The sequence below is a fragment of the Filicampus tigris genome, chromosome 1 (assembly GCF_054856515.1).
Source record: "Filicampus tigris isolate MCC_2025a chromosome 1, RoL_Ftig_1.0, whole genome shotgun sequence".
Classification (NCBI taxonomy): domain Eukaryota; kingdom Metazoa; phylum Chordata; class Actinopteri; order Syngnathiformes; family Syngnathidae; genus Filicampus; species Filicampus tigris.
The window spans coordinates 32,660,739-32,683,128 of record NC_141217.1 but is presented as its reverse complement, the minus strand read 5'-3'; the positions used below and the strand labels follow the sequence as shown (position 1 = coordinate 32,683,128).

General features: G+C 41.5%; 3 protein-coding genes across 7 annotated transcripts in view; 1 reads left to right on the top strand and 2 right to left on the bottom strand.

Annotated features, from left to right (window-relative positions):
- Window positions 1–6,078, bottom strand: part of LOC147153641 (glutamate receptor-interacting protein 2-like) — a 37,864-nt gene extending 31,786 nt beyond the window's left edge. Inside the window, exon 1 of one of the 4 annotated variants that reach the window (XR_015087167.1) lies at window positions 5,737–6,078. Coding sequence is in view for 3 of the 4 variants with exons in the window: in XM_086033682.1 (XP_085889808.1) it covers window positions 5,737–5,911 (175 nt within the window). In the remaining variant the exon portion in view is untranslated. Of the gene's footprint in view, window positions 1–676; window positions 3,533–5,736 lie in introns of those variants that run through there. The other 3 variants (XM_086033682.1, XM_086033674.1, XM_086033690.1) reach the window with 3 other exon arrangements.
- A 465-nt stretch (window positions 6,079–6,543) lies between these two features.
- On the bottom strand, window positions 6,544–10,596 carry rpl32 (ribosomal protein L32). Its single transcript, XM_086033661.1, has 4 exons — window positions 10,455–10,596; window positions 9,773–9,873; window positions 9,477–9,658; window positions 6,544–6,707 (listed from the first exon to the last, which is right to left on the bottom strand). Exons 2-4 carry the CDS (start codon window positions 9,866–9,868, stop codon window positions 6,578–6,580), a joined length of 408 nt encoding a protein of 135 aa, XP_085889787.1. The 5' UTR covers window positions 9,869–9,873; window positions 10,455–10,596; the 3' UTR covers window positions 6,544–6,577.
- Window positions 10,597–14,340: 3,744 nt separating this feature from the next.
- Window positions 14,341–22,379, top strand: ssuh2rs1 (ssu-2 homolog, related sequence 1). 2 transcript variants are annotated; one of them, XM_086033644.1, is made up of 14 exons: window positions 14,341–14,506; window positions 14,594–14,636; window positions 14,738–14,802; window positions 15,302–15,406; window positions 17,483–17,558; window positions 17,668–17,797; window positions 17,880–17,940; window positions 18,262–18,383; window positions 18,468–18,530; window positions 18,616–18,698; window positions 18,784–18,876; window positions 18,972–19,077; window positions 20,775–20,882; window positions 21,007–22,379. In XM_086033644.1, the coding sequence occupies exons 2-14, from the start codon at window positions 14,614–14,616 to the stop codon at window positions 21,145–21,147; spliced, it is 1,176 nt and encodes a 391-aa protein (XP_085889770.1). In that variant the 5' UTR covers window positions 14,341–14,506; window positions 14,594–14,613; the 3' UTR covers window positions 21,148–22,379. The 2 variants fall into 2 exon arrangements, with proteins under 2 accessions (XP_085889770.1, XP_085889778.1); XM_086033652.1 differs by having other exon boundaries at window positions 14,362–14,506; window positions 14,738–15,085.
- Window positions 22,380–22,390: the final 11 nt, after the last annotated feature.

Here is a 22,390-nt window from a genome sequence, read left to right as displayed (position 1 = left end):
GGCTTAATGCCACGCAGATTCTTGAGGGGGGGGGTTGACAGTCCGGCAGCTGTCACTGCAGTCAAAAGGCAACTTTAGCTGTGGGTTACGAGGACCCAGCGTGCCGCGCGTGGCGTGACGCGCCACCGCTGTACCGCTGTAGCCTCCCTCCCCAAGGCTTAACGGAAGCGTCACTCGCCTTCAAGATGTTCCGCTGGAGCTGATTAATAAACAGCCCCGACGGTGACTCTTGCGAGCTCGCCAGAAGAGCTGCATGTCATTACAGTTCTAATTGCGGATTCTATTATGAATATACATAAGATGAGTAAATGAACTGCTGGTTTGAATCAAGAGCGCTTCCTCGCCAAGCAGATTAGGATGTGGGTTCAAAATGAGCTCGCAGGCGGGGGTGTGTCAGAAATGTGCCGATGAGGTCATGATGCTATTTTCAGATGTCGAACCCGATTCACAAACAGGCCCGGTTTTTCACATCTATATCGGTTCCGTCTACATTACACTTGGCGGGATGGCACGAGGCGCCGGCTGGACGCGCTTTGCCGACGCTCACGTTTCCCGCGGTATATTTAGTCTCGACATTCTCGTTTGGACGTGACAATGCTCTCGCCCTCAAATCCTCCTCGACGGCACCACGGATGACACTCGTGACCCGGTGAAGATGACAAAGCGGCGGTCTTACCGTTACTGTTCTTGGAGTCTCTCCTCAGACCACACAGCATGGCTGCAGTTCCCTTTTGGGGAGTCACCTTCTTGATATAAAGTCCACCTGAGGAATAAGCTGCTGACTGGAACGTTTCACCCGCTCAGATACAAGAGGAACCCCATCTTTGGTTCTTGGGCCTCCCTCTCTTTATACTTGCCAAAGTGAAGCCCTGATCCTCCAACGGCCTTAGTTACCACTTTGGTGCCCCCAAAACGAGTCTACCAATTTCTGGTTTTGCATAGAATCCAAAACAAGGAGATGAATGCATCCTTTTCTTGCCATTCTCTTACAAAATGTTCATCTCTTTCCACTGGATTTATCATTCCCCTTCTCATGTGCTCACAGACTCACACATAACCCTCTCGCTCTCTCTCTCTCTCTCACACACACTCTCTCTCTCTCTCTCTCTTTGCCAGAGGGGCTCAGTGAGGCAGGAGCACACCACTGTCACTGGTCCCTCCCCCCCTACACACATACGCACGCGCGCACGCGCACGGGCTTCGTGCATTTCCCACCAAATCAAACAAGCTTCATTATAGGTGCACACCCACTCACACACTAAGACTTTACATATCAATTGCTCACCACAACAGTACACAACAGCATATGCGCAAATCCGGAGGGGTGATCATGAGTGATCGCGTGGTTTAAATGATGAGAAAGACATTTGGTCCGACATCCGAGCTATCCGAACAGAGATCCTTAACAGCTCCGTTGGCGCAACCGCTGCCACACCTGTCGTTAACATTTGTCACGCGCGCACTTCTCGACGCCTGTCACTTCCTGAGCCCAGCCGAGCCAAACCAAGTCTCACACACATGCAAGGCCCGGGAGTGGACAATCTGGAGCGCTGGGAGAAATCACGGCGGCCCGGACTGCTTTTATGGGCTTTGTCCCATTTTGGACGCACAAAGACAATTCTTATGGCCCTCGGGTTTGTTTGAAATTGGCAAATAAAATGTCTTTGGTAGTCCTCATTGTGGTATTGTCTTCTCGTTGCACACATTCCACAGAGTAGGCCGTTATAGTGAAGGTAGCACTGACTGTACTCTCACTGAAAAGACAGTGATCAAAAGTCAAAATAATTTTATACCAAAAGTAAGAAATAATTTAATACACGACGAGAAAACAACACCACTGTAACTATATTGAACAGTCATGAGTGTTAATTGTCATTGCAACAAAGCATGCTGGGAATGCCGATTCTCTAATGGCATGTTGTGAAGCCTCGGCGACACCAAAAAATAATAATCCGGTAGTAAAGGCCACAAAGTGATGTATTCTTTAAGAGAAATATGTTCATCTTTATTTTTTTTAAATGTCTTAACTATTGACTAATTTGCATGCATTTGTACTGTATATTTGCACAAGCATGTGTGATGTAGTAAGACGCCTGAGGGCATTTTTGGGAATTCATTTGGCAGTGTGCATCGTTGGCCAGTATATTGTCTTAATCCCATTCATGTGCATGCAAACACATTGTTAGGGTGAGCCCAGGGCTCCAGACTGCCCCCTAAATGGTGGCATTTTGCCCCTAAAATTTGAGACAGGGCAAGTACATTTTTCACTTACTCACGCATGTGCGCCGAGTAGATTTACAGGGTTTTTTTTGGTAATTTTTATTGAATATTTTTTTGTTGCAGACAAACTTCTGCTCTTCATTCCATTTATCAATAATATAGTGAACATGATTGGAAAAGTAAATATTTACTTTGCAAGTCAATTTGCGCCTAAATCTTTTTACTAAAATTTCAGTTTAGGGGCCACTGTACTTCTAGTAAAAAAAAAAAAAATTGATCTGGAGCCTTGGATTAGCCATAGTCTGGTTTCATCACACTATTTTGTTAGGAGTATTTTATGTGACGGTTTTAACGGACGTGGTCCTGTGCATCGATCGTGAAGTTAACATCTGTCCGCAAAGTGGTGCACCGGAAGTGGTGTGAAGCGCTAACAGGAAGTGCTTTGTTAGCTGCCTAAATGATACTGAACTAACGGCGTTTGAAAAATCTGCCTTAAGTGTCATACCCCATATCATGTAGACTTGCCTATTAGCCCTATTTTATCTTTTGTCCATTCAAACTATTTATGTTCTCATGCTTGTTCAAATAAACATTGAAAGTGATCTTGTAAGCACATTCAGTTAATTGTGATTTTTGATCTAATACAATAAAAATATTGATGTTAGAGAAAATGGTACGCTAGTATTTTGTATTGATACACTAATACATGTAAACTATACATCTTCATAAAAACGCTGTGAACTAAAGTGGGCTGGTCTGAGCCTTGAAACTCCACGGCTGCAAAATAAGTCCCGTTCCGGCCCTGCGCACAAGCAACAACGATTACACACGCCGGGTCTTTAACAAGAATTCAAGTGAGGTCAGGCTAATTTTGAAAGGTTACAAATAATTCCTCATTTCTGCACCAGGCCTAATTAGTCAGCTGTTCCACTTGTTACAAAATACTTTGCTGAGGGTAATTTCCTGTGGGAGCTTTTTATTCCTCTCTAATAGCCTATTAATCACTAGCTGCATGAAGGGAATCGGGAGATGGAATATTGACGCTGCGGTGATTACAAACAAACCCCTGGGAGTAGATGACAAAAAGTAATAAAAACGAACACCAATCTATGCTTTTTCATTTCTGAGAAGAGAATCAATATTATTCATGCTAAAACAGTAAAACGACTGAATAAACTCCCTTTCAAATTACAATACAAAAATTACATTACATTACATCACATTACATCAGTGGTGGGTCAGCAAGCCTTCTCTGCTGGCCATAAAACCAGAGCTGGGCATTTTACTAAAAATTGAGCGTCCGTTATTCATCATCCGTCTGGGGCGTGGGTACCCTTCCGTCAGAAATTGTGACTCACTGTGCTTTGGAAGCCTGCCTGCTTGCCTGGACAGCCTGGTGCCTCACTCAAACCTGTCCCCCATGCAACAACAACTCACTATTTTCCTCCCTACGCTCGTCACGGCCATCGAAGGCTCGCCGCGACAAATAGACTAATGACAGACTGCAGATGGATGGCGGACTAAATAAAGGGGTTTCCTTCTATGCTTAATCCGTCTATTTTTTTAAAAAATGTTCCATCATTCGTCAACTGTCAGCAAAACGGGCGCCCGTCAGTGACGGATAAACGGACCGGTCCGTCACATAGACGGAACGCCCAGCTTTGCTTAAAACTATCAGAAGCACTGGCCTAAATTCTAATACTGTGGTGCTTTGAGATACGACTTTAATTTATTCCGTGACCACGCTAGTAACTCAAATCATTTTTCTCCATTGAATTGAAAGGAAATGCTATTAACACATTACAGCCTCCACCCCGCCAAAATAAGTGTGTAATGTGTTTTTAATAACAAAAATAGTACTCTATAACATTCTAAATGATTAAAAACAGAGTAATAACAATTAAATAGAATGTAAAGAATTAAACACTTGCTTCAATTCACTTCACTTCATTGTGCTTCACCTTCTAGTGTGCCCACCGTAAAAATAGACTATTACATAGATGTGAAAAAAAATGGGCTTCCGACTATGCTTAGTCCAACTATTTGTTTAAGTTTCCCGTGTATCCCTACAGAATGTCCATCACGGGCAGGTAGGCGGACCGGTGTCCTGCCAAATTGTCCTAAACCGTCGAAACTTCTAAACAAATGCTGATTTGACAGCCTGCTCTGCAAAAATGTCCTACCCATTGCAAAACGTCCTAACGGTGACTAATTTGACGGCCAAAATACTACCATGCGCGTTCAGCTTGTTTTGTTTAGATGCAGACTGGTAGGTAGAACTGAAAAAAATCCCTTAAGAAAATACTTAAACAGAGGTGAAAGCAGGTAGTACGTCCTGACAACTGAGTGTAGTATACATACACATATATGCGTGATGAATGTGGTCAACAGAGCAACACTATGCTCAAAAGCTACTACAAGAAGACACACAATGCCAATCACATGCCAAAAGTATTTTTGAGGCGAGTAAATAGTCAAATAAGACTCCATAAAAACGAAAATAACCACTTTCAAGCGAACGTACCACAGGTAGGAAAGAAAAGTTACAAATTTCCCACGAAAACACGTTTCGGCGTTGTGCGCATCCGTGCGCAAGCGCACTGGGCATTGGTAGGACGTCTCGACGGGTAGGAAGGAATTTCAGAACACCTATCCTGATTGCCCAGCTCTGCTAGCGCTCTATTTTGTTCAAGGTGTATATGTGCAAATTGGCTTTCACGGGACTACAAGAGTATCCGCATGTTGGGGGGGAAAAAACTCGGGATAAAAGATTCCTGTCACACAATCAATGTAAATCGAGCTGATGACACGGCAGCTGTAACAATGTAGGAGGCGTCGAAAAATAAGTTAAAACCTATGCAAAACCAACAATGTCTTTTTGGCAAAAGAAAAAAAATAGAAAGGCTTGACCTCCATTTTTCATCACCCATCTCAACATCAACGTCATGTGAAGTGACCGGGCTCCCATCTTGTGGTAGTAAAGTGCAAGTGCAATTTAAAAACAGGTGACGTCACCAAGGACTGCGATATTACACTAAAAACAGCCCGCGCAACAACAAAAAACCAGCCCACGCAACACGTACATAATTCACACGGCAAGAACAAACTTTCATAAACGTCACTAACCAAGTTTTCCTGTTTAGTATTCACCAGTTTGCACGGCAACTATAGACTGCTAGTGTATTTAGATGCAAAAACTGACATTAGCATTGGTTTGCAAAGCTGTCACTGTAATTATTGCAAAACTACAATTATTCAAACGAAATGTAACAGTAAATGATTGTTAGCAACATTCCTTGAAGCATTGTTTTCAGATGCCTGACTATCAGGTGCGCCAAGATGACAAATGAAATCTCAAAATGTAACACTGAGAATTGTTTCTCTTAAAAAAAAAAAAATTTTTAACTTTTAAAAAATGTTGCTGGACAAATTGCTTAATGACAAAATGTCGACAACATAAATTAATCACATTTGAGCACTTGTACCTAATGATGTCTGGTGTGTTTAGATTTGTACCTTTTGTCCTCGCTCGCACAATGCCCAGTCGACATCTGAGTGAAAAGGAGAACATCCTCCTCTTTCCTCTTGCAGAGTGGACGCTTCTCCTCAGGTCGGGATGAGAGAAGCCAAAGGAGACTTGCTTGGTTTTGAGGTGGCCTTTTCCAAACACTATGCTCGTCGACATGTTCATTGTCTTGACCTGTGACAGGAACCGAATGGATCCTTCCAACTTTCCAGAATGAGTCTAGCTGACGTTCTCGTCCCTCTCTGGAGAACTTGCAGCTTACTCGGCTGCATCCACTGTCAGGTGTCGCATAATAACTCTAAAAATACTCAATCTTGTTTTTTCTTCTCCCTCACTTGACAAGGTGACTGGCAAATGATATTTTTTGTGTGTGCCCCTGGCACAATTGAGTTGACAGATGGCATACGGCTAAGCACTGCGGGGCACTGCCTGGCTGCCATATCGCAATGGAAACTTTCTCAATGGGGTACCACCTCTCAACACTGCAAAACCACAATCTGGACACAGTTATTGAAGGGAACCAATGTGGGTCAACACCAACAAAAATATGAGCAGATAATTTGTAGATAAATCTGATGGAATCCCTACAAGTGTAGAAACAAAAAACGTGTACAACAATCTATACATTTGACCACCGGCACTTTTTACTCATGTGACGTAAGCCACATGTTCATGGCACCATTTCAAATGTCTAACAGCCAAACTAAACTAACTTATTTTCCTCACCTTCGATGTCAAACAAACTCAATTTCGCATTAACCAATGATACAATACTATACAAAAATACATGAGCAAGATTCTATTTGAAAGTATTTATTATGAACAGCCATTTTATTCGTTCTCCTCGCTCCTGAGCCTGGCGTTGGGGTTGGTGATCTTGATGGCCAGCTGAGCTGCCCTCTCCACAATCACCTTCCTGTTCTTCGATGATACATTGTGAGCGATCTCCGCACAGTGAGTCCTGCAGGGGAATCAGAGATCAGATAATGCTGCATCAATGGGGATTTACATTGTTGTATCCTGAAGAACACATGATCAAAAATCCATGGAAAGGCGTATTTGGCAACCCACTTCCCCAAAAGCTTGCCTATATTAGTTTACACCATACATATACTACACACATCACTCCAAATTCATTATACAACATTACTCTGAAATACACAAGGCACACAGATTATTTATGGAGAAAATGCACTAGAAGTGGCATGTACATGGCGTGCACATGCTGTGAAGACTCATAACTTAGTTTGCTAATAACCCGAGCCAAAACTTGTCTCCTCCCCAACATACAAAGCTTGTCCCTCAGTCAAGATGTCACTCCAATTACACTTCCGTTACACATTTGTTGGTTTTATAGGCTGGGCTTATACCAAAACAAATGAACCACGAATGATTATGCAAGACAGTTTATCTACCTCAATTAGTTATTACTAAATAAACACTTCGACTGACAGTTTTAAGCGTTCACAACGAAAACTTCATAAAATTCTACTAAAGATGTATGTCATCAACATAAACAGATGACAACTACAATGCACACATCTCTGGCTTATCAAAGTGTTGCACGGTATACTGGTACTGTATGGTGATATTTCGGCATCAAAAACAGCTCGAATACCATTGTTTTTAAACATTGGTATTAAAAAAAAAAAACGCAGCTCGCAAACTGTCTTAAAGGCCAGTATGCATAAGCGCAAAGCCGCCTGTTCACCGACATGTGAGAAACTCCTTAAGTGACACGCCTCCTTCTGCATGTGTGCAAGAGGAAGATGGCCTCAAGCAGGAAAGCGCCTGCTGTCATTGAAAAGCATGACGCGCAAAGTGTCGTATTATATGGAACATTTTTGCTTACATGGACAACAGCCACGGCAAGCCGACCAACATGACAAAGCCCATTTGTAAGGCTTGTTTTCAAACTACCGTGGCTCGAGGTGGGAACACGTCCAAACTGGTCAAGCACCTCGCTGACCGGCATCCAGAGTTATACAGTACCACCAGGTGGTGATGCATTTCTCACACTTCCCTCAAAAATAAGTAGAGTGTGAATTATTTGGTTCAAAATTTGTATAATTTGACGAGGCTGGGAAAGGACTAGAGTAGACACACACACACACTCAAAGCAACATTAACGTCATTGCGTCATTAACAATTAAATCAACATATTTGCTTGACAGTAACGGTGCAAATATATTGTCAATATCAACAATGGGTGACATGAAATCACTGGCGTGTCGCTGACATAATGTTGGTGGGTTTTGTAAACCCAGGGGCCCTCTTGTGGTCAAACTTTGTTTTAATGTAATGTTGCCGCGGTTGACCCTCACAGCGGCAGGTGGCAAGGAAGTCAGACTGGGTCACTGCATTGTGTTGGGGGATGTGAGGCCACTTTTTTTTTTTTACCTAACTTTTACTTTGAAGGGGGAGTTGCAAACTTCCTGTTAAATTTAGCTGGAATTTGTCAATGTGTGAAATGTAGGTCTCATCTAGATCTACATTTAGGTATTTGTTTCATGTGTCTATGACGTTCCTACTGGGAGTCATAGGCAGTTTTGTTTGTTTTTTTTCTGAGGGGGCGCTAGAGCGTAATTTTGAGTTATGGGGTTTCATTTTTTATGGTACCAAAATTTCACCCATTCCTGATGCGCGTGCAAAAGTTGGTGAGTTTTGAAGCATGTTAATAAGTAGGTCAAATTAGAGCTCAGGCATTTTTCCGTTCAATAGTGTTTAACAATGTTTGTTGTGTGTGTAGATGTTCACAAGTATTCAACAATGTTTGAAATGTTATTTTTTTTATCGAGCATATCCTAGTATTTTGAATTAATAAACAAGTAAAAAGAATTCATTCATTCGTCAGATTTAATTTGCTGCTTAGAGAGGCCAACTGCGAGTAACAAAAGGCGTTGATACACTGTCTAGCTGGGCTTTATTCACTAACTGCTTATCAATTGCATTCAACACTCATTTGAAGGTAGCGCGCTTTCACACACGACGTGCACTATCCACATACATAGTGTGGAAAACATTGCATATAGTTCACAGGTTCTGCGATTTCCTATGGCCTCTGAGGGGTGGGGCGTAAAGGTGACAACAGAGGACGGGGCGGAGGAGAGGGAAAGGAGAAATGACACTAAGTTACACACTGGTTAGCGTTGTTAGTTTGGCGTGGTTACGGCCAAGACAGTCTTTCTACTCATTAAAGAGTTTGGCCTGATTCATTTTGCAACGCTACAATACGTCACACATACTCAGTTGTTAGCATTGCCACTCATACATTTGTCTGTAACAATACACGTGACATGACCTGTTCTGACGCAATTCTAAGAATTGTGAATTCTGCTTTCGTTTTATTAATGGCCAATAAAGGTAACAAAGGTGTACTCACAGTTTCTGCATTTGTCACTTCCCATTCATGCCCTGTGCGCTGATTCGCTAACTAGTAGCCAATCAGAGTGACCAAATGTCACGACTCACGACACAGATTCAACTCGCGGAAACGCCCACCAGACGCTTTCTGACAGGTCCCGTGTTAAGACGGTATTCACTAAACCAATCAGACGGCGCAATCAGACGCCCCGACGCTTACCGACGTCGGATTGGTGTATGTAGGCCTAAGATATAGTGTTTGACAAGTGATATTCTACTTCAGTTTGCATAGCAGTCCCTTAAACTGTACTTCAGGGACAATATAAAATACACCAAAACAACAAATATTGTTTAACATGTAACTTACTTGTTACTCATCATCAGAACTTCCAGCTCCTTGACATTGTGCACCAGGAACTTCTTGAAGCCACTTGGCAGCATATATTTTGTCTTCTTGTTGCTACCATAACCGATGTTGGGCATCAGCATCTGCCCCTTGAACCGCCTTCGGACCCTGTTGTCAATACCTCTGGGCTTGCGCCAGTTTTTCTGTTTGTAGACAAGAAATGGGATATATTCACCTATGAGTCATATGCATCCTCATCAGTAGGTTGACAACAAATGGTGCATTTGGGTTGCACTTCACAATGAATTGTAACTTACCGCAATCTTAACATATCGGTCCGATTGATGGCGAATGAACTTCTTGGTTCTCTTCTTGACGATTTTGGGCTTTGTGAGGGGTCGGAGGGCTGCCATTGTGACTGAAAAAGGAAATAAAGTGTTCACGTAATGCTTACTCTTACAATACCATAATCAGAATATGAAAGCAGTCAATTACTAAACCCAAATAACAGACTTAAATATTATTCAGCTTCTTTCGCTCGAAATTCATGGAACAGAAATTACACTGACTTCTAATCACATCCGATGCCATAAGAAGTCTATGTAATTTTAGCGATGCAATCGGTTTACAGGCATGTTGACTACCCTGTTAGCAAGGCTAACGTTTTAACGCTCAAGGCGACATGGAGCTAACTGAGCACATCTACACCAAAGGTAACTCTAAAAGAACAGCTGCTTCAGCGCTTTTAGTGCGCGTAAGAAGGTTTTCTAATAGGAGGCCTCTGCTGAATATTGACACGGCATGACGTGAGGAACACTTAGCGGCCGGGCATTAGCTTTAGCGGAGGCACCTCGCGCCACACAACATGCACCATGTCGTTTCATAATGGTTGATTTCATCAGATGCACGAACAGAAATGTAAATAACGTTTTACAAGCACGCGTATGATGGATTTGAGGGCACACATTGTATGGATTGTAACAGATTGCATCGACTCACCCGCCGATGTAAATCCGAAAGGGACACCACCGACACCGGAAAGAAAGAAAAGAACTTCCGAGAGTGTTGCAAAGCCTCATGGGAACTGTAGTCCACATTACGACCAAAGTCATTTTACAGCGCTTTCTCGCTTAACCTCGATCTGAAACCAATACAACATAGTAAATATTATACAACATAACAGAGTAGATGTCTGTTGGGTTTTTGTAACGGCACAAAACAGCACAGTTGTGCCTTGAGTAACGGCACAACTCAAGGGCACAGATGGGATTTTTTAGGTAGTGAGGCACCACATTTCCTCTGGAGTTGAATATAAACATCTGAATCCAAAATAGAAGATTAGCCAACGATGTATTTCAAATTTGACCATTGAAACGTTTCAAATAAGGTCAACATTATTTTATTAAATATTTGTTTTCAAAGCTTTTAATTATGTTTGAATCTGTTCCACACTGTTCAACAGTGTCATAGTAAGAAAAAAACAATATTTAATATAAGGTCAAGTTCAGTGTTGTTGGTGTTGTGGTGGTGCTATTGAAGTTTGCAGTTGGAATCGCTGACGGAAGCCCGATTAAAATCAGAGACAGACCGGCCTATAGGCAGATACTATTTTATTTCCCCCTGACAAAAAGGCGAATGATGGACGACAGAAGGGTACCTACGCTGCAGACGGATGACGAATAACGGACGCTCAATTTTAATTTCATTCATAAAATTTACCCAGTAAAACATTTTATGATAAAATTTTATGATAAAAGTTGATATTGATACCAGTTGTTCATTTTGCTCAGCTTCTCCTGAAATAATCTTTTCTGGCATTGTGAATCTACAATGAAACTATGAAAGCTAGCACAATTTATTTGTGAGAAACTTACTGCAAATGTTATGTTATTTTATGAGCATGTTATTTTGGGTTATTTTGTAAAAAAAAAAAAAAAAATCTGCTAATTATATTGGCCAAGTTTTGCATACAAAAATGTACATTTGGAAATCACAAACCACATTTTACAGTACAGTATTTTACAAGGACTTTGAATAATATTTACAATCAATTAGTGTCTGTCAGAACAAGAAGGCCGAGAGGACCTTGGCTTCATGTGTGAAATATAAATTGTAAAAAAAAAAAAAAAAAAAAAAGGAACATTTTATTTCTCTTAATCTGTTATTATTTTAATGTTTGTATTTAACAATTTTTTTTTTAATTGCCCACCGGACAGCCTACAGGAACCTGAGGGTCTTTCAGGGCTTCAGTCACCTTTTCCTCCACTTCCTATCTTAGCGCTCCCACAACTCGCTCAATAGGGATGATAGTCTCAGTCCTAGAATCCGCATCAGGAGGAGCGTGGAGCCTGGACCGGGCATTTGGTTTCATGTTCTTACAACCACTACGATAAGTAAGGATGAAATTGAAATGGGTAAGTAGCAGTGCCCAACGTGCTTGACGTGAATTGAGTCTTTTGGCTGTTCGAATGTATGCCAGGGTCTTGTGGTCTGTAAACACGGTAAATGGCTCCTTGGCACCCTCCAACCAATGTCTCCACTCCTGGAGGGCTAGGACAGTGGCCAGCAACTCATGATTTCTTACATCATAATTTGCTTCTGCGGCTCTGAGGCATCAGGAGAAGAAGGCGCAGGGGTGGAGCCTCTGGTCAATTGGGGATCGTTGGGAAATTCCTGAATGCGAGGCATCTACCTCAACCACAAAAGGGAGATCAGGATTAGGATGTGTTAGGAAAATGCGGGTCCAGTCAAACGTTCTTTTACAGGATGTAAGCCGTGTTAGGGTTCTGCCTTTTGGCTGTAGTTTCGGATAAACCATTGGTAAAAATTGGCATAACCCAAGAACCTTTGCAACTGCTTCCTTGATGTTGGAGTTGGCTATTCGACTACAGCCTGGATTTTAGCTGGATCGGCTCTAAAATAGCCCTTCTCCACTATGAACCCCAGAAACTTTCCAGATTCAGTGTGGAACTCACATTTCTCCGCTTTTACATAAATGCGATTCTCCAGCAGGCGTTGTTACACCATACGGACATGCCGACGATGTTCCTGCGGGTCTCTGACAAAATTCTAAATGTCGTCTAGCTAAACAAAACAAATGATGCTTAGCATATCCCGTAAGACATCATTCATGAAGCACTGAAACACTGCAGGTGCAATAGTCAGACCAAAAGGCATGAACAAGTATTCAAAGTGGCCTAATGGTGTCTTGAAAGCGGTCTTCCACTCCCCCTGTCTTATTCTCATCAAGTGGTATGCATTGCAAAGATCCAATTTTGTAAATATCATTGCCGACTGCAACAAGGCAAACGCTGAATCTAAGAGGTAAAGGGTATTTATTCTTAACCGTTATATCAATCAATCAATCACATTTTATTTATATAGCACTTTTCATACATAAAAATGCAACTCAAAGTGCTTTAAAACATTCAAAGCAAAACATAGAATTATCTTCAATCAAAAGAAAAGACAAATTATTTAAAAGTTGTTGAAAGCCAAACTAAAAAGGTGTGTCTTGAGCTTCCTCTTAAAAATATCAACAGTCTCTGCAGACCTGACATCCTCTGGCAGGCTATTCCAAAGGTGAGGACCAAAATGGCTGAATGCAGCCTCGCCATGCATTTTGGTCCTCACCCTTGGAATAAATAAAAGGCCGGCGCCAGAGGACCTCAGGATCCGCGAGGGCTGGTATGATATCATTCAAACCATGATAATCAATTCACGAACGAAGGGTCTTATCTTTTTTGTCAATAAATTAAAAAAGCCGCACCAACCGGTTAAAATGAGGGATGAATCAAACCGGCGGCCAAAGAAGAAGAAATGTAAGTGCACAGTCGTAAGGTCCATGTGGAGGCAGAGACTGAGCCCGATCTTTACTGAACACTTTCTTCAAGTCATGGTATTCTGAAGGGACATTATCTAAAATTCTTGTCTCATTACACCGTTCCATTAGCTATGGAGACTTGATAACTGCTGACTTCAAGCAATGGGAGTGAGAAAAAAACCCTACAATTTTCTGTCGATGGCTTGTCCAATTAATGTCAGGGTTAAAGGGACGGTGGGGCCGGGATGGCCATGTTCTCACTAACAAGTTCACTTTATATATTTTTTGATCAGGAAAATGAAAAGAGTTGTCATTTTCTTTTTTATCCATTCATTTTGGAGAAATGAGGAAATAAGTGACTCCATGAATAACGCCCCTTGATAATGAGGAGAATGGCCGCGCCCCCTACAGTTCTATCCTTGTTCGGTTGGAGTCACTGATGAACTGACTTGTTGCTATTAGCTGTACCGTTATTCTACTGTTAGCCAGGGAGAGGCGGGCAGGTGGGAAAATAAAGATCCATGCTTGCCTGATTGTTTGCCCACTGCCAGTCGCCGTCAGCCTCCTGAGAGTTGACACGAGTTTAGCGTCGCTAAATGTCCGAAATATAACCAGTCGGGGTTCGTGCGCGCATTCATACTCTTGTCTGCCATTTGTCCGTCGCATCAACGCTGTGTCGGAGATGTGATGGCAAACTTGCAACTTGAGTAACGTATATAAACATGCAGGGCTTGGTCCAGATGTTTCTTTTCTTTTCTTTTTTTCCTCCTTTTTAAAGTAATTTTTTAAATGTATTTATTTATTTTTAATGAAAACTCCCCAGCGGAGGGCACTTAGGTATATGTTGGTGAATTACGAATATTTAGAAATGTAAAATTTTGCTGGTAAATGTGATTTTGTTTTCTGTGTTTATTTATTGTGTCTTTTGATTGTTATTTGGTGTGTTGTATTGTGTTGTAATATAGTTCTGTGGTGTGTCTATATATGGCGGAAATAAATTAAAATGAGCCTTGATTTGACTTGGGTTTAGTGCCCATATAGCAAATGTGCGCACTTCCGCAAAACTTGGTTTTGTTTTCTGGAAAGGGGGCTGGCTGTGTTGGGAAATCGGACTTCACTTCTACAACACACCGAGGATGGTGACCTCAATCGCTACTTTAATCTGACCGTTAGAACAGCTACGTTGTAACTGAGATAGCATTTTCTGGCACGTGATTAAAAAAAAAAGGTAAATGATTTGTTTTTGCGTCACATGATGATATCGGTGGTACACCTCTCGTAAAGTTTTCCTTGAGTTGTTTATTTAACCTTTCAGAGCACATCCAACGCGTCAACATGGATTACAAGCCTATGATGGAGTGAGTGTTTGAAAGTTTGCGTTTTGTAAAGTAACAGATCTCGTGACGGATCGTTCCGTTATGGCGTCCTCTTTTTAACTTTCATTTTCCACTCCAACTAGCGACGGAAGCGCGAGATACGGCGTGGCCAATCCGGGTTACATACCAGCTGCCGGCGGTCCTCCTGGTATGTGCGAGGGTGTAGTTGTTTTCACTGGGTCTTAAAACGATGCTTAACCAGGAGTGTGTCTGTTTAAGAAACGATGTAATCGCACACTTCCGTGCAACACTTGCTTTGACGTCATCTCATGTCTTCACGCTGTAGATTTGGATTTAGCGTCCTGTGACAACAGCAGGCTTTTTTTTTTACAAGCGCTTTCTTTTGAGGGCTGCAAACTACCACTCAGTATTTGTGTTGTTTTTTTTTTTATAAACACCTCTAATGGATTATAACAACGGAGAGGGGCAAGGTAAGTAACTCACTCACGTATACATCGTCGTGGGAGTAGGAAGGTGATCCCCAGAAAAAACTTCAGCCGATCTTCAAATTAGTTAGGGGGACGCAACCAAACCTAGCTACAATGATTTTGTTGTTTACAAACTTGTGTATCCAAATAAAAACTCATTTGATAACTTTAAGGGAGATATGAACGTTTTCTTGAACAGGTTCCTCTGGTTTGTTTCAGCAATGTTTGCCCCACCCGCGCCTAACTCTCAAGGGCCGAGCGCTCCGCCAGCCAGCATGTTTGACAACATGCCCGGCTATGAAGGCACTGTGGCGGGCGGAGGAGGTCAGTATGGAGCCCAAACTACACATACTTTAACTGACTAGACATAAATTACTCCTCATATGTCACATGACGTAAAGTGTAGCACGATGGGACATGTTTGACGATTGAGTTTTCTGGATTTTTAAAAAATATGTACATTTGTGTCATTTGTAGAGAACTATGCATTTAAAATCTATGTACATGTATAAATTAAGGAAGAGAGGTACTCATTTAATATTTTGTTTTGTTATTTTGTTTTTAGTCATAAAGTGTTTTGCTCTTTTCTAATATTTCTCCAATACAAATCCTAAGAGTTTTAAATGAGTTAAAACTAGGGATTCTCCAATTGATTGGCCGATCTACGTGAAATATTATGTGATCAGAATATTTGATCAAAGCCTATTATTGCCGATCAAAAATTCTATCAATTGCAGTTCATCCTTCGCAATCTACTGCCACGAGAGACCAGCCTGTGTGCAGTGTTGCGTCACTGTCCCACTGCAGTGCTGTCACAGCGCAGTATAAGTGACATTATTGCCACAGGGAGACACATTGTGGGTCATATTTTTGGCGTCGGGCCAACACCTTGGACCTCCAAAATGGTCACTTTTTAGGAGATCAAAAAAATTTGTTCAACCATTTGCATAGCATCGTGTAAGAGAGCAAGACTTTTTCAACACTTTAAATTGGTCAATAATGTGTAAAAATAACACCCACGGATGTGGACTGTAGTATAATACAGTAATAGTAAAACTAGTCAAACTAATGGTATAGATTTTTGAAAAAATGTGAATTTCACCAAAATGTGACTGATGAGGCCAGCGATTTACAGATTATCCATGTGATCGGTATCAGTTGATCTCACTCATGTATGATCAGTATTGGTATCGGTGTCAGAACACCCTGATCGGAGCATCCCTAGTTTGAACTCTTTTCATTGAGGTTGGTCAAGCCACACGCGGTAATACTGTAATACCAGAAATAGAATGTCCTTTTCATTCAAAACGATAATCAAAATACTCAAATATTATTTCCGTTTTGACATGAATGGATTTAAGTGGTTGAATAAATGTGAGAGGTGAATCCATCCATTATCCAAACCGCTTATCCTCACAAGGGTCACGTGCTGGAGCCTATCAGCTGTCATTTCCTCTTTATATTTACCTTCAAACATTATGTACATAACTTGCATTATATAGCCATTCATGATTGTATTATTTCAGCATTTGAGAACAGCACTCTAAGTGAGCACTCTGTTGCTGTTGTTGTGTCATAGATCCTTCTTTCAGCTTGATATGACAATTTCAGCATTTGGACATTTTCATCACAGCTATAGCCTGGAAGTGGTTCTCAAAGTGTGGTACGAGTACCACTAGTGACCCCCGGGCACCCTAGTAGTGCGTGAGGAATCACTGAATTAAATATTCAAACTAGGAGAATACCTTTATTAGGAACAGTTCAGTTATATTTACAGGGGAAGTCAACCCCAACATTTTCTTTACAATAATATGTTCTATGTGCTTCCACTCGTCTGAGCAGACCATTCCCATTAATATTGCATTTGTGGAATATGTGTAAAGCAGCTAAATCAAGCCGTTTTCGTCCATCTCAGGGCGCGGCCATTTTATCACGTGCTGAAAATGACATCACCGTTGCTCTAGGCTCATATTACAACAAATCATGACTCATCTTTTTTCTGAAGCAGAGCCCAAAAAAAACAAGAACTATTTTTTATGGACATTTGGCTGTGCTTCAGAAAACAGGTCAGCTGTGATTGGTCGATTGCCGACTGGTCACCTGAGCCCTGAGTAGTTGTGATGTCATTTTCAGTCGACAGAAGTGACAAAATGGCCGCCCTTAGAGATGGCTAAAAACAAGTGGATTAAGTCTTATTCCACAAACACAATATTTATCCGAATGCCTTGTTTCAACTAGTGGGCTTTGCATTGAACATATTCTTGAAAAAAATATGTTTGGGTTGACTTTCCCCTTTAAATGCAGTTTAGTCCCATTATTTATAATTCATGTGTTTTGCTGACTATGTCCTACAATACAGCCACGTTTGAATGATATGCTAACTTTCCATCCCGGTTCTAGGTGGATTTCTGCCCCCTCCAATGCCGACGGAACCGACTCCTCAGCCTCAACCTGGACCTGAGCAACCTCAATGGAAGTAATGCTCAAAAGTTTTTCTACTCTAAGTAATGCAAACCAAGGGTGTGTGCAGCTAAGACAGTTAGGCAGCCCTTAATGCATACATGTCCTTCGTCTGCTGCTCGCAGTATTCCATCAATAAGTGAAACTACAGCGCGGGAGGCTTTTGCACTGTGGGTCTCCAGCAAGTGTTGTTATAGTTCAGCACCAGCAAAAGATGGAGTGATCACCAACATGGAGGCTTTCAATACCTACAGGGTACCAGGACGACAAAATAAACAAATTACAGTGAAATGTGACCATGCAATTTAAGGGTCTAATCTTGATTACTTTTATTTAGTACCGGTTGGAAACGTTCACTGAATCGAGATTGACTGAGTGGAGTCATGAGCCATATAATGGTACGTCACGCTTCTCTTGTCCTAATGTCCTAGTTTGTACGTAATTGTCAGGCTATCATTTTATGATGTGTTTGGTTTTTTTGTTCATTAAATCTGGGTAATGTGATAGATTGTCAGACAGAAATTATATAATTACCAGTAAATGGAGTATTAGGTCAGAATTTAAAAAAAATTTTTTTTTAAGCTTTCACACTTGATTGATTGTTGAAAATGTTGTTGCTTATCTGTCTAGCTCTGCTTTCTGTCAGCTATTTAAGGTAGAATTTCCATCGGGATCTGTAAGATTATCTCCCCACTACAATGCTACTTTCTTTGGACCAGGCCAGCCGGTGGATGCATACGCCCAACCCCCTCCAGGGCCCTGGGATGTTCCTGCAACAGCCCCCAGTTATTTTACGGATAGTAAACAGATCATCAAAGTTCCCTACACTTCCTCTATGAAGGTTCATAATTACCTAATGTCATTCTAAACATGTTGAAACAAGAGTGTGTGTGTGTTTTTTTTATTATAATAATTTCATCAACAGAGCTGTCATGTCTGTATGGGAATGGGGCGGACACCTTGCAAAGACTGTACCGGTGCAGGCAATGTAAGTCATAATTGCAAGCCACATGAGTGGAGGTGACCTTCAGTCATAGACTGTCCAACTGCTGGATTTCTTTCCTTTCTGGTAGAAAGTTTGTTGGGTGTGTAATGGAGCTGGTTTCCGCCACGGGAATGAGCGATGCAATCATTGCTTTGGCAGAGGGCGAGAAAAGTAAGTATAACTTCCTTTATAAAACATTTGTTCACTAAAAGATCTATTATAATACCTTCAATTCAACCCTATACTTGTTTTACAGCTGCCACGGCTGCCAGGGGCAAGGATTCAAGCAATGCGCCACATGTCATGGAAAACAGCAGCTTTTGGTCTATATCAACCTTACTGTAAAATGGTACCGTTTTCCTTGATTTGTCAGACAGTCTGGCTGCATTGTTAATAAGGCGTTATAGTAACAGTGATCAAGAAAAACGATATTATATATTTCAGGACCAACAACTCTGATAACTATATTGTGGAGCAATGCAGTGGGCTTGACTTGAATAACCTTAGCCAAGTGTCTGGCAAGGAGCTTTTCAGGGACTCTCAGTACTTGGTAAGAGTTTTTGTCCATGCTTGTATTCTCACAGCAGGTGCTTATTATATGTTGTACGCTCTATAGACAAACGTATTATGACACCTTGCCATTTCAACAGCAGGAAATGAAAACTAACTGTTGGTCAACTAAACCTTTTACAACTTCCCAGTATACAAAATGTAGTGTCTGTGGGATGATTGTGCCTATTAATGCAGTATTTTTGTGATCAGAGGTCACTTTTATAGTTTCTTCCAAAGGTATTTGATTTGATCAAGGTCAGTGCGCTCATGTCCCTCACCAGACTTATCCAACCTTCTTTAACTCATTCATTGACATTGACACATTTACTTGTCTTTTCACAGTCCAGCCATTCAATCCCAGGAACATATTGATATTTTTTTCCATTTTTTTTCACACATTAGGGTAAAAGAGGGTCTAAGAATGTCTGGCAGTGAATGAGTTAAGATCAAGTCAACCCAAACGTAATTTTTCCCAGAATTACATGTTCTATGCAGGCCCACTAATTGAAATACGGCATTCAGATTAATATTGAATTTGGGGAATATAAATTAAGTAGCAAAGTGCACCCACTTTTAACCAGCTCAGGGGGCGGCCATTTTGTCACTCCTGTCGACTGAAGATGACATCGAAGTTGCTCAGGGCTCTGATAATGACCAATCACAGCTCACCTGTTTTCTGAAGCTGAGCCACGACTAGTCGTTATCTGAGCCCTGAGCAACTTCGATGTCATCTTCAGTCGACAGCAGTGACAAAATGGCCACCCCATGAGCTAGCTAAAAAATGGGTGGATTTCTCATATTCCACAAATGCAATATTACTCAGAATGCCGTGTTGAGACTAGTGGGCCTGCCGGAATTGTCATAGATGCACGTCCCAAATTCCCAATTGTTCTATATATTTTGCTTGATCTGGGATAAATGATACTCAATGCAACTCAATTTTATTCATGGAGCACTTTTAAAAATCCTCATTTGAAACAAAGTGCTATGTTCATACAAATTAAACCTCAAATATGATACAACTGAACATAACATAATTTTACAAACATGATTGTTACCAAACAAAGCAAGACACTAAAACAAGGACAGAGTCCAATGCTGCTGAAAGCCAAGGAATAAAAATGGGATTTAGGGCAGGTTTAAAAAAAAAAATTGACAGTGAGGGTGCTTGTCTAATGTGCGTCTGAAGGTCATTCCACTTCAATACCTCCACAAGCAGCTGCTCAGCTGACCTGTGGCAGTGGGCATGTGTGTAGAAATTGAGCGGCTCAGAAAGGTAAGGTAAGGAGAGACCATTTAGAGTTTTGAAAACAATTTGATGAATATTATAATGTATTCTAAAGTGAACAGGCAGCCAGTGGAGGAAGGGCAGAATAGGAGTTGTGCTCCGTCTTACGTGTCCAGTTCAGAGGCGAACAACTGGAGACCTATTAACGAACTGGCTAACCAGAGAAAAATATTACGATACTTCTTTCTATCCGAATATGTTTTCTTCTGTAAATTTAAACATTGTGTGAAGCCCTCTTGAGACAAGTACTGTGCGGTTGATGCAACCTTGACACAAAGTCAACTTATGTTTTTTTTTGTTTGTTTTTTTTCTCGATCTAAAGCTGCTGCTGTTCTGCTTTTAGAAGTCTAACACTGATCCAGTATTCAAGTCCCTAATTGTGATACAGTTCCTATGACCTTGTTCAGGTCTACCCAGTGATGGGATTCCCGGATCCCACTGTGGTAAATGCCGCGGAGCGTTTAATCAGCGAACACCAGGGCAGGTTCTCCCAGACCTCTCGCATTCTTCAACAGGTAATTAATTCTGCACCATCTTCATTTGTAGCTGAATATATTTCAGTAAAACATAATTTCATTGTTAGTGCCGCATTGAATGTCTGTTGTTTTGGGTAACATGTCTACTCTTCTGTGTGTCCAGCGTCAAACTATCGAACTGATCCCTGTCACCAAAGTGACCTACTCATGGAAAGGGAAAACGCACATTTACTTTGTCTATGGAAATGAATTTAAAGTCAATGCAGACAACTACCCTGCCACCTGTTGCTGCACAGTGATGTAACTGCAGAAACCGATGTGTCTGCATTGTTCTTTCTCAGTAATGATGAAATCTTAATCAATACAGACAACTACCTTGCCACCTGTTGTTGTACTGCAATGTAAGTGCAGACACTGATGTGTCCAGATTGTACTCTTTCATCAACGATGAAATCATTATTGAAATTGTATTTACCAAAGCTGGGCATCGTCTAACCGGCACCGGGTTCCGTTCTGTGTATTTAATCGACCCACGTGGTCCCGGTCCGTCCCTCGTCGGCGTCAGCCAATCGACGTTGAGAACGTAGTTGCACGTCACACGCAGGTGCCGCACCAGCAGACATGCTGCCAGACAAAGAAGGCATCCATCCATCCATTATTGAATCCGCTTCTCCTCACAAGGGTCTGGGGCGTGCTGGAGCCTATCCCACCTGTCTTCGGGCAGTAGGCGATGTACACCCTGAACTGGTTGCCAGCCAACCCAAGGGTACACAGAGACAAACAAACATATGCACTCACAATCACATCTAGGGGCAATTTGGAGTGTTCAATTAACCTACCGTGCATGTTTTTGGAATGTGGGAGGAAACCGGAGTACCTGGATAAAACCCACGCAGGCACGGGGAGAACATGCAAACTCCACACAAGAAGGTCAGAGCCGGATTCGAACTCACGACCTCAGCACTTGTGAGGCTTTCAAAGAAAAAATATAAAACTAAAAAAACAACTGACACACGCAGAGTGTGGTGATCGGTGAAATAAAAACAATATGGGGCACGTCATTGCGTCTGTGGCACCGCAAGGTACACAACACTGTTTTATTTTAATTTTTTTCCCTTACTCAGCCGCGTGTCAGGAATGCGGCACCTGTGTGTGACGTTGTTTAGCTCACTCGGACCGGCTGGGACCACGTGGGTCGTTTACATATGCAGACGGGATCTCCCTGGCGGTAAGGCGATGCCCAGCTCTGGTATTTATGGCAGTACACAGTATGTCTATAAAAATCATGATGATATGAAGAGAAAGTTCAAGCTACCTACAAAGCATAGACTTAAAAATGCTCAAACATAATCATCTATTTCATCATACTTTCCTGTACTGTATACTGATCTTTATTTTGCTTTTGTATTTTTTTAATCAACCTGCACACGATTTCTGTATCAATGTTTCAAACGAATGTATTTTATAACATGTTATCACTGTTTTGTATAATTGTTTAATACTGCGTATTCTTTTGATTAAATACTAGTGCAACAACCTGCATTCAT